The sequence below is a fragment of the Dama dama genome, chromosome 20 (genome assembly GCF_033118175.1).
Source record: "Dama dama isolate Ldn47 chromosome 20, ASM3311817v1, whole genome shotgun sequence".
Taxonomy (NCBI): Eukaryota; Metazoa; Chordata; class Mammalia; order Artiodactyla; family Cervidae; genus Dama; species Dama dama.
In genome coordinates this window covers 7534952-7547698 of record NC_083700.1, presented here as the reverse complement: position 1 = coordinate 7547698, position 12747 = coordinate 7534952, and the positions used below count along the sequence as shown (strand labels likewise).

Here is a 12747-nt window from a genome sequence, read left to right as displayed (position 1 = left end):
TTTTTCATTTCAGATATTTTATTTTTCAGCTGTAAAAGTTTGATTTGGGTCTCTCCTTTCTGTCCTTATAATGCTATTGCTTTTCTGAACCTTCCTGAGCAAACAATGTATTTATAGACTATATTCATGAAGGCTGAGTCAAGAAGATAGAGTTTTTATATATTCTAGCTTCCTTGGCCTCTTTAAACTCTAAAGATCCAAATTTTTTTGTTCTCTCCAAACTCTAAATTCTGTCTTCATGTCTCAGCAAAACTCAAGAGTTCTGTTTGTGATCTCTCCCAGGATACAGCCTGAAAATTCACTCAAGTGGTAGGCTAGTGCATTAGTAGGGTTCACCTCATTTACCTTTCTTAGAAATTGCTCTCATATATTACTTATAGTTCAGTGTCTACAACTTGTTATTTTATATTTTTTATTTGGTTTTCTGGTTGTTTAGGATGGGATAGTATATCTGGTCTCTGTTCTCTCATGGCCAAAATTGCTTTTTTTGGGGTTTTTTTTTTTTTATTATTGTTAAGGTAATTGTGATCATTGAGTTAGAGCAGATATTCTGTACTTTGGTTAATTAGCATACAAATATTTTTCTTCTGTATACTATAAGCAGAATATATGGGGGAAGAAGATAAATTTTCACTTTTATTGTTTCAAGATTTATTTAAGAAAGGCTTGCTTTCTATTTTTAGAGGCAAAACGGACAACTCGGTTTTTAAGCGGCATTATCAACTTTATTCACTTCCGAGAAGCATGCCGTGAGACATATATGGAATTTCTTTGGCAATATGTAAGATTCAAATGTATTTTGGGGGTCATATACCAGATCAATAACATCATTTATGCACCAATAATATGTCTTGAAATGGTTGTCATGATAACTAATTTTTTATGGCCATTAGAATCAAATTTACATATTTATATGAAATTTCAAATTTAGTAAGGTTATCTCAGAATGAGATTTTCTTTTATATTTGGTATCATTAGGGAGAGGCTGGGTTTTTTATTCTAATTTTGTACCGGAGACTCCTTTATTAGAAAAGGAGGGGAAGACAATAGTGATAATCAAATTCTTTTTCTTTAGAGTTTAATAGATAGTGTAATGTTCTTTAAATAATTGAGAAATTTGAAGTTTATATTTGCTTTCTAAATAATGGCCTAATTAGGTATTCATCTGCTTGCTCAGCATTGCATTATAAGAATCAAGTAAATCACTTTAAACTTTAAATTCCTTTTACCAATAATTTAGAGGATTTGGAAAGATTTTGGGTCATCTGTGTGATTTGTTCCCATCTGCCCTCAGTTTGGGGTATTATACTTTTAGAAAAGCACTTGGGTAACACCAGAGAATTAGTACTTAAACAATTGAGCTACATAGATAAATATTTCCTTGTACAAATCATGATCAGCCTATACCACTTAAACATCAAATACTCTCCAAAGCATACAGATATGTGTGCCAACACATACTAACACACAATTTTGCTTGGCTAATTTCTCATTTTTTTAAAGATATGGCTCAGACTTCTGTCATTTCTATGAACCCTCCGTGATACTCCTTCTCAGACATTACCCAAGTTGGGTTGAATGTCATTATATTCAGTCTTATGACAAGTTGTATGGTTTTATATTTATTTTTCTGACTTGTTAAAGAGACTGAACTATCTAAGTCCAGGAACTACAAGTTAGTCTTCTTGGGAGTTATTCCTGGTACCTAGCACCATGATTAATTGTGTTAAGAACTCAACATTTGTATGTTGAATAAGTAAAGAAATTCCTAACTCATTTGTCATAGGTGCCTAATTCTTTCTTAAATTTCTTAATTCTCATGGTGAAAGTTGTAGAGTGTGCAAGTACTGGTAGATATTTTTTAAACACATCACTGATTGATATTGAAAAATGCTAATATTAAATTGTTAAAATTGCTTTAATAGAAATCTTCTGTGGACAAAATGCAGCAGTTAAATACTGCACACCAGGAGGCATTAATGAAATTGGAGAGACTTGAGTAAGTAGGTAATTTACAAATAAAATAAATGCAATTTCAAAATGCAAAATGAAGGTAAAGAGTATTTTACAATCTATAGTCTACTTCATCTCTTTTATCTTCCTTACTAAATAGAGTATTTAAGTTGACCTTTTTTCAAGAAGAAAAGCTAGCTTCTTTTAACTCTTAATATACACATAGTATATTCTTTTCTTTTTTTGTTGTTAGCACATTAGCCAGACATGTTTAGAGCCATTAACTTATGCCCCTAAATTATATCTAGTGGTATTTATCTTATGTAGTAAGCAGTAACTGACAGGACTGTCTTTCTCCTTCAGATCAGTTAATTGTTTAAAATTTTTATTCCTTCAGCTGAGGTTTATTGTTTGGTTTGTTTTGTTTTGACTTAAAGGTCAGATAAGAGAAGAAATCACTCAAGGGTTATAATTTCTTGGCTTTATATATATTGATTTTGAACAAAAGGGTTTTTTTATCCCTTCTAATATGTTGATGTTTTGGGTTTTTCTGTTTCAGTTAAAAACTTTGTTTTTAGCCTGCTCTGGCATAAATTGCCTTTAGAGACAACAGTAAACTGAAAAGACTGGGAGTAGGAGGCAGATAATAAAATTTAAGATGGCAGGTTTGTACAGTGTTCGAATATCAACAGCCTCAAATATGGAGATAATACCACTATAATGGCAGAAAGTGAAGAACTAAAGAGCCTGTTGACAAGGGTGAAAGGGGAGAGTGAAAAAGCTGGCTTAAAACTCAACATTCAAAGCAGATCATGGCATCTGACCCCATCACTTCATTTCACATAGAAGGGGAAAAGTGGAAGCAATGACAGACTTTATTTTCTTGGGCTCCAAAATCACTGTGGATGTTGACTGCAGCCATGAAATTAAAAGGTGTTTGTTCTTTAGAAGGAAAGCTGTGACAAACTAGACAGAGTATTAAAAAGCAGAGACATCACTTTGCCAAGAAATGTTCATAAAGTCAAAGCTATGTTTTTTCCAGTAGTCATGTATGAATGTGAGAATTGGGCCATAAAGAAGGCTGAGCACCAAAGAATTGATGCTTTCAAATTATGGTGCTAGAGAAGACTTTTGAGAGTTCTTTGGACTGCAAAGAGATCAAATGAGTCAATCCTAAAGGAAATCAACCCCAAATATTCAATGGAATGACTGAAGCTGAAGTTCCAACACTTTGGTCATATGATGCAAAGAGTCAACTCGTTGGAAGACTCGGATGCTGGGAAAGATTGAAGGCAAAAGAAGGGGATGGTAGAGAATGAGATGGTTAGCATCACGGACTCAATGGATGTGAATTTGAGCAAACTCTGAGAGACAGTAGAGAACAGAGGAGCCTGGCTTTCTACAGTCCAGGGTGTCTCAAAGAGTTGGACACGACTTAATGACTGAACAACAACAAAATTTATGATAAACCAAGTCAAAAGAGAAATGGCAAACTGGAAGTGAAATTTGCAACATTTGCAGCAAAGTGTTTCAATCTCTAATGATGCCCATGTAGTATTCCTAAAATACAAAGAACTACAAACTGATGGGAAAAAGTAATTTTAAAAATGGGCAAGGAATTTACAGAGGATTAAGTGCAAATACCATTAAAAATACGTAAAAATCATTAAACTCAATAGCAGTCAAGGAAATGGAAAATTAAAGTAACAATTCTCTACCACATATCAAAAACTAAAGTTGAGAGCATTCATATGGAAGAGACTAGAACATGTGAAAGTGCTCTTAGGAAGGATTTGTGGAGCAAAACAAATGGATGATACAGTAGAGAGGTGTGAGGTTGTGAGAACCCGTGAAAGATGGGATCAGCACTAAAATGAATGGAGTGAGGGTAGATGTGTATGCAGATGAGACCATGCGTAGATTGGTGGCAGGGATTTAAAGAGCTCATCTGACTTTTATTTTTACTGGGTAGTAGAGTCCAGGTCATGGATTTTAAATTATTGTCATGTGGAAGGATGAGAATTCAGAAACATGAAAGCAGATAGTTTTTTTCATTTAAGTTGTTGAAGAGCAGAGAGCTTTTTTGGACTTTCAAGGTTAAGAACTTGATACATCTTATTTTAACTTATTTTGCTGTATTCAGTTCTGTCCCAGTTGAAGAGCAGGCAGAGTTCAAGCAGCTTTCAGATGATATTCAAGAGCTGCAGCAATCGCTGAATCAAGAGTTTCGTCAAAAAACGGTATCTAAGCAGGGCACCCAAGGCCGGTACCCGGGTATCCAACTTGGAGGGATGGGGTGGAGAGGGAAATGAGAGGAGGGTTCAGGATGGAGGAGTACACATATACCTGTGGCCGATTCATGCTGGTGTACGGCAAAAGCCATCACAATATTGTAAAGTAATTGTCTTCCAATTAAATAAATAATAATATATATATTTTATATATTTACATATATAAAAATTAAATAAATAAAAACGGTGTCTATTGTTAGACACCTTAGATCTTTTTCAAGAGTTTTTTGTATATGTGATGTGGAGGGGCTAACAGCACATTACTTTCAGTTACTAAACAAATAGGATATATTGCTGTGTCCATTTGTTCACCTTATAATGAATATGTATTTCTGTTGTCCAGGTCAACAGAATTTTAATAACTTATTATTGATGGTATCAAAGGTATATGTGATGTTGTTGACTAGAATTAAGATTTTTTTCTATATCTAATCCTGATGTTTCTAAATTGTGCACTGAGGCACCCTGGGTGCTACAGCAAGCCCACGAGGGTGCTTCAGGATATTTTAAATTTTAAAGGAAAACAACATTCAGCATGTCATACACTGCTTGAGTATCCAGCTCAAGGTAGTTCGCAGTTTCAACATGAATTCATGTTACCTTCCTTTCATATCTTTTGAACCTGGGTTTTTGGCTTTTGGCATAATAAAAAGCCAAGTGCTGTGTGTATATTATCATGCAACAGGAAATGAAAATTGCCAGTGACTCATCATTCTAAGATGTGTACAGTACTTAGTTTTTACAATATACCCATACCCATCCAATTTGGAAGTAGTTGTAGCTGTTTAAGAATAACATAAAAATAGTATTTTTCTTTCAATTTGCATGTATTACTTTTTCAAAGGGCTACTAAGTTGTTAGGGCATGAATACTCAGTTATTTGAATTTAATGACCCAATAAAGGATCTGTTAGGGGTTTATTTTGGCCTTAGGGTCATAATAAACAGAGAAAGTTTGAGAATATCTGGTCTAATCTGTTTAATTCCTCTACTTTCTGACTTCTTTTTTGTGAAAAAGCATTGACTAAATTTAAATCTGTTTGAATTGCTGTAAAATGGTTGTTTATTTTTTTACTAGATAGTGCTGCAAGAGGGAAATTCACAAAAGAAGTCAGATATTTCAGAGAAAACCAAGCGTTTGGTAAGCATCTTTTCGTTTAACTAGCATTTAAGGTTTGAATCTTGTGTGTAGGAGTATTTTAACTGTGCGTTATTATTAAACATTTCTATCTTTCTTCCCTTTAAGTGAAGCTAATTTAACTTTTTCCAATAGAATAGATGGCTATTGTTGTAAAAAATACAGAAACACAGAAATGTATGACAAAAGTGAAAATCACCTACAAATTCACCACAATCAGATACATGTCACAGATTACATTTCTCTAAGCAAATATACATATATATGTGTAATTTTACATAAATGATATTATACTCTATGTGACTCAAACCTGCTTTTCTTCACTTTATAGTATAAATAGTTCTCATGTCTATATAGATCTCCATTATTTTGATAACTGCACCTTAATGTCGATCCTGTGTCCTATTGATAGACATTCACATTGCTTCTAATTTTTTTGCTATTGAACAATAGCATATGTGTGCTACACACCTATACATGTACATCTATATTTGCCCACCAGGCTGCTTTTTTTCTTAGTCGATTCCTAAATGTAGGGTTTTGGGGCTAAAGAGAATTACACTTAAATTTGACCCATGTTGCCAAACTGACTTCTAAAAACATATCAGTATAGAATATGAGAGTATTCCTTTTTTTGCATTGTTGTCAAAATTGGATATTTTTATGTTTTTTTTTCCTTTTTAATCTGTGTCCTTCTTATAGAGGAATAAATGTCTCATCTTCATTCTGATTTTTTTGATTTTCAGTGATTTAGACCACCTTATTCAGAGGTTTGTTATTATTTCTTACTTTGTGAATTACCTGTTTATGTTCCTTTTTAATTTCATTTTTTTTTTAAACCTCCATGAGTTAGGGGTTTTAACTCTATGTCTTTCAAATTCATCATTTTTTCCTATTGGAAGGTTCATGTTTTTATGTAGTAAAATTGATAGACAGCCTTCTACATTTGGGTTTAATTCTATGTATAGAAAGGCCTATCTCATTCCTCATTTTTTCCAATATTTTCCCATTGTACTTTTATGATTTCCCTATTATTTTGATATTTATATTTTATAACTATCTGAAATTTACTTTAGTATAATATATTCCTTATTTTTTTATCACTCTTTTTATTGCCAGATGTTTTTATCAGAGTAGTATTGATTATGGTTCAATTTTACTCATTTCTCTGTCCCATTTAAATCTATATTAAAATAAAATCACTTTGTAGTGATATATAATATCAAATTTTAGAGTTTTTGTGAAGGGACTAAAAGTGATAGTCAGTGCTAATGTAAGGAAAATGATCTTTAATTTCATAGGGTATTAAAAGAGTAGATAACGTGGTGGTATGCTAAATTCTAATAATGACAAATATATTGTTTCAAACATTCAGTTTTTGCTTCTGAGTTAGTTGATGAAAAAGTAAGAACTTTTAAAAAAAATTTTGGTTAAAAATAATTTAGACAAATTATACAAGTGATACATTCCTGTTGTAAATATATATATATATATATATATATATAGAGAGAGAGAGAGAGAGAGAGAGAGAGAGAGATGAAAGACCCTCTTCTCTCAGCCAACCTTCCCTAGAGGTTATACCTTACCAGTCCTTTTTCTATGCTATTACATGCACATGTATAGATGCATATATTTATTTGTTGCTGTTTTGTTCTCTTTTCATAGGACTGAATTTGTGTTATGTAAGAGAGTTCTCAGAGACCCTTCCTTCAGTTCCCCTGATAGTCTGAAATTTAGAAGAAGGAAATTTGTTTTAGTTCAATAACCATATACTGAGTACCTTCTCAGTGCTATTACTTTCTTTGGGTTGTGGGAAAGCAAAAATAACTGTTCACAACCCCAGGTTGCTCAGTTAATTCAGAAACACATATTAAATACATAATTATAATTATCATGTACATGATTTTACTGTTTATAGAAAAAATACAGAGTAGGTAGGAAGAGGATTTTCAAAGGTTAATGGAAATTCATTTGCAGTACAGGAATCGGATGGTAGTATTCCGAGATCAGAAAGAGATCACTTGTAATTGTCCAGACATAAGGCAGACTAGAATTACTGGACTGTAGGGTGTAGCAGGAAGCTGGTGGAAGATGACACCGGAGAGGAGAGTAGGAGCTCCATAACGTAAAAGGGAGCCTGACCTTTGGCCTGCAGACAAATGTGAGCGGCCAAGCAGGAAAGTGATACGGTTAGAATTTGTTGTGTGTATGTTGTTCTGACTACAGCAAAATCAGATCCAATTTCTTTTTTCTTTTCCATTACTATAGTGGCAAATCACTAGTTTTATTATTATATCTAATATATTTAAATGTTTTTTCAACAGAATGAACTAAAATTGTCAGTAGTTTCTTTGAAAGAAATACAAGAGAATTTGAAAACAAAAATTGTGGATTCTCCAGAGAAAGTTAAGAATTATAAAGAAAAAATGAAAGATACAGTCCAGAAGCTTAAAAATTCCAGAGTGAGTTTTCTTTTTATTTTAATGCTTTTCTGTCCCTCTTTTATTTTTTCGTAACTCTTGTTTAATCATGTGTTAATTTTCTAATTTCCAAATTATCTATACATCTCTCCCTCTTAGACTTTTTGCCTTTGTCTCTAATTTTTAGCTCTTCTCTAAAGTGGATATAAGAAAAGAAGTATAATTTCAAGACATTTTTTTAATTATGCAACAAATTTTTTTTGCCCTGGGTGATCAAAAACAGAAGTGATTTGTCCTCATAAGACTTAGTCACTATATCTTAAGGAAGAATGGTGTTAATTTTATAATCAGTTATATAATTTTAAATTATATAGTATGAAAAAATATAGGATATGCATGTATGGAGGCAGGAAGTATATGGGAATTCTGTACCTTCTGCTTAATTTTGCAGTGTACCTAAAACTGCTCTAAAAACTGTGTTTGTTTGTTTGTTTGTTTTTTAAGCACCAAAAAGAGAAATAAATAAAAAACAGCATGTGATGTGAAGTTGTTCAGTCATGTCCGATTCTTTGCGACCCCATGGACTGTAGCCTACCACGCTCCTCGGTCCATGGGATTTTCCAGGCAAGAGTACTGGAGTGGGTTGCTGTTTCCTTCTCCAGAGGATCTTCCTAACCCAGGGATTGAACCTGGGTCTCCTGCACTGTAGGCAGATGCTTTACCGTCTGAACCACCAGGGAAGTTAAATAGCATAGGGTGCTTCAAAAAGCATAATTAGAGTACTCTAGTTTAGTATTGTGAAAGTTAGAGGTAAAGATGGGAAGGAAGTAAAAATTTATGCTTACATCTGAAGGATGAACAGAGGTTATCTTAGTAAATATATGCTTTGAAGAGCATTCAAGACAAAGGGAACAGCATGTGCCAATTGTATGAGGTAAGTAGTAGAGAGGAAGTTATATTCAAGGAAGAAAGTATGATGTATAAGAAGGAGAATGGTACGAGATGATGATGGAAAAATAGGCAACGGGCAGGTTTTTCAGGATGCTGGATTTTACCATTAGAGCAGGAGTGCACCATTGGCTAATTTATGAGTTGGGGATGTTGGAACATGGTATGATTTATGTTTAAAAAAATTATGAATTAACAGTGGGAGATAGATTTAGGAGGGGATAGAAGTAGAACTGGGTAGACAATTTAGCATCCTTTATGAGGAAAGGTTTTTTGTTTTTTTGTTTTAGCTCCTCTGGTGTTATTTTATTTTCATCCTTTCTGTGTTAGAGATACACACTGGAGTATTATAGGTGAATTCAAATGTTTTCTGTGATTTGTTTTTTCCTTTTTATTTATTTTCCATTTGTTTTTATTAGTTGGAGGCTAATTACTTTACAGTATTATAGTGGTTTTTGCCATACATTTACATGAATCAGCCATGGATTTACATGTATTCCCCATCCCGATCCCCCGTCCCGCCTCCCTCTCCATCCCATCCCTCTGGGTCTTCCCAGTGCACCAGCCCTGAGCACTTGTCTCATGCATCCAACCTGGGCTGGTGATCTGTTTCACCCTTGATAGTATACTTGTTTCATTGCTATTCGCTCAGAACATCCCACCCTCGCCTTCTCCCACAGAGTCTAAAAATCTGTTCTGTACATCTGTGTCTCTTTTTCTGTTTTGCATATAGGGTTACCATTACCATCTTTTTAAATTCCATGTATATGCATTAGTATACTGTATTGGTGTTTTTATCTTTCTGGCTTACTTCACTCTGTATAATGGGCTCCATTTTCATCCATCTCATTAGAACTGATTCAAATGAATTCTTTTTAATGGCTGAGTAATATTCCATGGTGTATATCTACCACAGCTTCCTTATCCATTCGTCTGCTGATGGGCATCTAGGTTGCTTCCATGTCCTGGCTATTATAAACAGTGCTGCGATGAACATTGGGGTGCATGTGTCTCTTTCAGATCTGGTTTCCTCAGTGTGTATGCCCAGGAGTGGGATTGCTGGGTCATATGGCAGTTCTATTTCCAGTTTTTTAAGGAATCTCCACACTCTTCTCCATAGTGGCTGTACTAGTTTGCATTCCCACCAACAGTGTAAGAAGGTCCCCTTTTCTCCACACCCTCTCCAGCATTTATTGCTTGTAGACTTTTGGATGAGGAAAGGTTTTAAAACTATTAATTGAAAAAGAGTTTCTGAATTTGTTATTTAAGTCATTTCTGATAATTGAGAATTAATGAGAATAGACAAAGATTAATAGAACAGTAGTGAGAGCCCAGAAATAGATCTGAGTATTTGAGGTCTATTTATTGAATAAGCAATTTTGGTTCAATTGGCTGTTCATCTAGAAGAAAAGTAAGTTGGGTCGATACCTTGTACCATTTACAAAGCTAAATTCTAATTGGATTGAAAATTTAACAGTTTTAGGTGAACATTGATATTATCTTGGATAGAATTTTAAAATTAAGATTGAAAACCCAAAAGCTGCAGAAAAAAGTAGACCTGTGAAACATATATATAATGCATATGATAGGTAAAGGGATTATATCCATGATGTGCACAGACACAAAAGAGTATTTACAAATTAGTAGGAAAAAGACAGCTTAATGGAAAAATGAGCAGTGCTATGATTAAGCATTTCACTAAAGACAAAATCCAACTGGTTAATAAAGTGGGAAGAAGGGGTAGACTCGGAAAGAAGCCTTTGTATTATTGCAGTGCTTATGGTAAACATATGCTCATTTCCTAATTTTAGAAGAAGAATTAACCTTTTTGAACGAATGACTTGTAGTAATAGTTATACAAATGAGTAGGAAGATTGTAATTGGTAATATAATTGTCCAGGAGTAATTGGGAGTAGTTTGAGTATTAGCAGAAATGAACTCTTTTAAAATCATTACGAATAACCTTTGGAAGGTACTTCAATGAGTGATTTAGTAAAATTATGGCATGTTTCCTTTGTTCAAGGATATTTAACAATTAGGAAGCCTAATTATATGTGCTCAAACACATGTCAGCAATAGTGCTTTGTTACTGACCTAGAAACTTTAATTGTTCTTTGCTCTTAAGCTTTCAGTATTAAGTACAGAAATTAAGAGCAAACAAATTGACATTACTGCAGTTTCATAAAGGAGAGTGTCAAACTGGTTTCTGTGTTTTTTTTTTTTTTCTTTCAAAGCAAGAAGTGATGGAAAAATATGAAATCTATCGAGACTCTGTTGACTGCCTGCCTTCATGTCAGCTGGAAGTGCAGTTATATCAAAAGAAAATACAGGACCTTGCAGATAATAGAGAAAAATTAACCACTGTCTTAAAGGAGGTTTGTATTGTGTGGAATTTTTCTGCCTTTTTATTATGTAGTAGTTTACTATAGTCCCGTGGGTTTGCTTTTACTTTCTGTTACTACCTTCTTACAGAAAAGCAGGATCCTTCTACAGTATAATAGACGTGGCAATGTATGCTCAGGAGTAAGACGGTTTGTTTTTAAACATAGCAGCAGTAGACCTATTGTTACCTTCAGATGAAATGAATAATAATTAACATAGCGTATTGCCATGTATATTTTGGGAGAAAGCAATGGAATTTTAAACCTGTTCTGACAGTTGGAAATGATCTTCTAGTCAGTAAGCATAAAGTGCCAACTTACTGCCTAACACTATAGCTAGGGTATATAAAGAGATACTTTAAGTTTCTCAGGCTAGAAACGTGAAAATCCTTTTCACTTCATCATCCCAATCCAGACTGTCCCCAGGATCACTAACATAGATTTCGATGAAAGATTTCTCTTTTGAGGAAAGAAGGGATTGGAAGGTGAGATTGTCTCTAGGGTCTCCCCTCTCCTCCTTATTCCTGCACCTTTAATTCAGACCCTCACCCCCTCAAACCTAGCCTGCTGGCTGATCTTGATGTGTTCCTCTGTCCTGGTCCTTGCTGATAAAATGACACACCTCTCTAGGCGTCACATTCTTTCTCAGTATCCCTTGTGCCTTCCTGTTGTCTCTTTTGTTGAGTCAGTGTTTAAACAGTTTTATCACATTTTGAAATTGTATTTTATTACACCTCATCCTCAAAGACAGTCCTTTATTTTGTTTGTAAATTCTAATTTGTTGTATTGACTTTAAATACATCTCGTAAAATATAGAGCCTGAACTTGGAGGACCAAATTGAGAGTGATGAGTCAGAATTGAAGAAATTGAAGACTGAAGAAAATTCCTTTAAAAGACTGATGATTGTGAAGAAGGAAAAACTTGCCACAGCACAGTTCAGAATAAATAAGAAGCATGAGGATGTCAAGCAGTACAAACGCACAGTGATTGAGTATGAACTTGTTTTCAATTTAATGTGTTAGAAAAGCCTAATTCATTTTATTTTCCCTAAGATTCCAAACCTCCTCTAGTTTCAAAAAGGTATTCCACCTTTGGGTGACTAAAGCAGTTAGTTATGACTCATGATGCTGCTACATCTGAATGTATAGAGATGTTTTAGGTATTAGTTTTTTAATTTATTTTCCTGATAATCACAATTCTAAATCCTTTGCATAATTCGATAGAAAGGTTCTAGTGCTATTGCTTATTTCTTTGCATTTCAGAGCCAGCGATCTAGAGTTGTGTTAGAATAAATCAACTAGTTCATGTTACTGTTCAGCTAGTCTATAGCATTATAGCATATTTTGAGAAAGACTTTTATTTAAGTACAAAGTAGTACTTTGCAAGAATTTTGTCACCGTGGTTGCTGGCTAGTATGTTTGGATGTTTCATTGGTAGAATCTTCTTCCCATCAGTTCTAAAAAGTGTTTTTCGAGTAAATGCCCCAGATATGTCTATGAGATGACACTATTTCTGTTTCTAAAAGGTATATTAGGATGGTCTGAAGATTTTCTTTCCTCTTCCTCATGCAGATGAAGAAAAAGGGCAGAACCTGAGGGTTTTAATTTGTCACTTGC

General features: G+C 34.0%; 1 protein-coding gene across 3 annotated transcripts in view; it reads left to right on the top strand.

Annotated features, from left to right (window-relative positions):
• Window positions 1-12747, top strand: part of NUF2 (NUF2 component of NDC80 kinetochore complex) — a 38631-nt gene that overhangs the window by 15280 nt on the left and 10604 nt on the right. For all 3 annotated transcript variants that reach the window (XM_061120222.1, XM_061120223.1, XM_061120221.1), the window contains exons 6-12: window positions 684-781; window positions 1926-1999; window positions 4097-4193; window positions 5322-5384; window positions 7706-7843; window positions 10984-11124; window positions 11947-12122. In XM_061120222.1, coding sequence (XP_060976205.1) covers window positions 684-781; window positions 1926-1999; window positions 4097-4193; window positions 5322-5384; window positions 7706-7843; window positions 10984-11124; window positions 11947-12122 — 787 coding nt within the window. The remainder of the gene's footprint in view (window positions 1-683; window positions 782-1925; window positions 2000-4096; window positions 4194-5321; window positions 5385-7705; window positions 7844-10983; window positions 11125-11946; window positions 12123-12747) is intronic.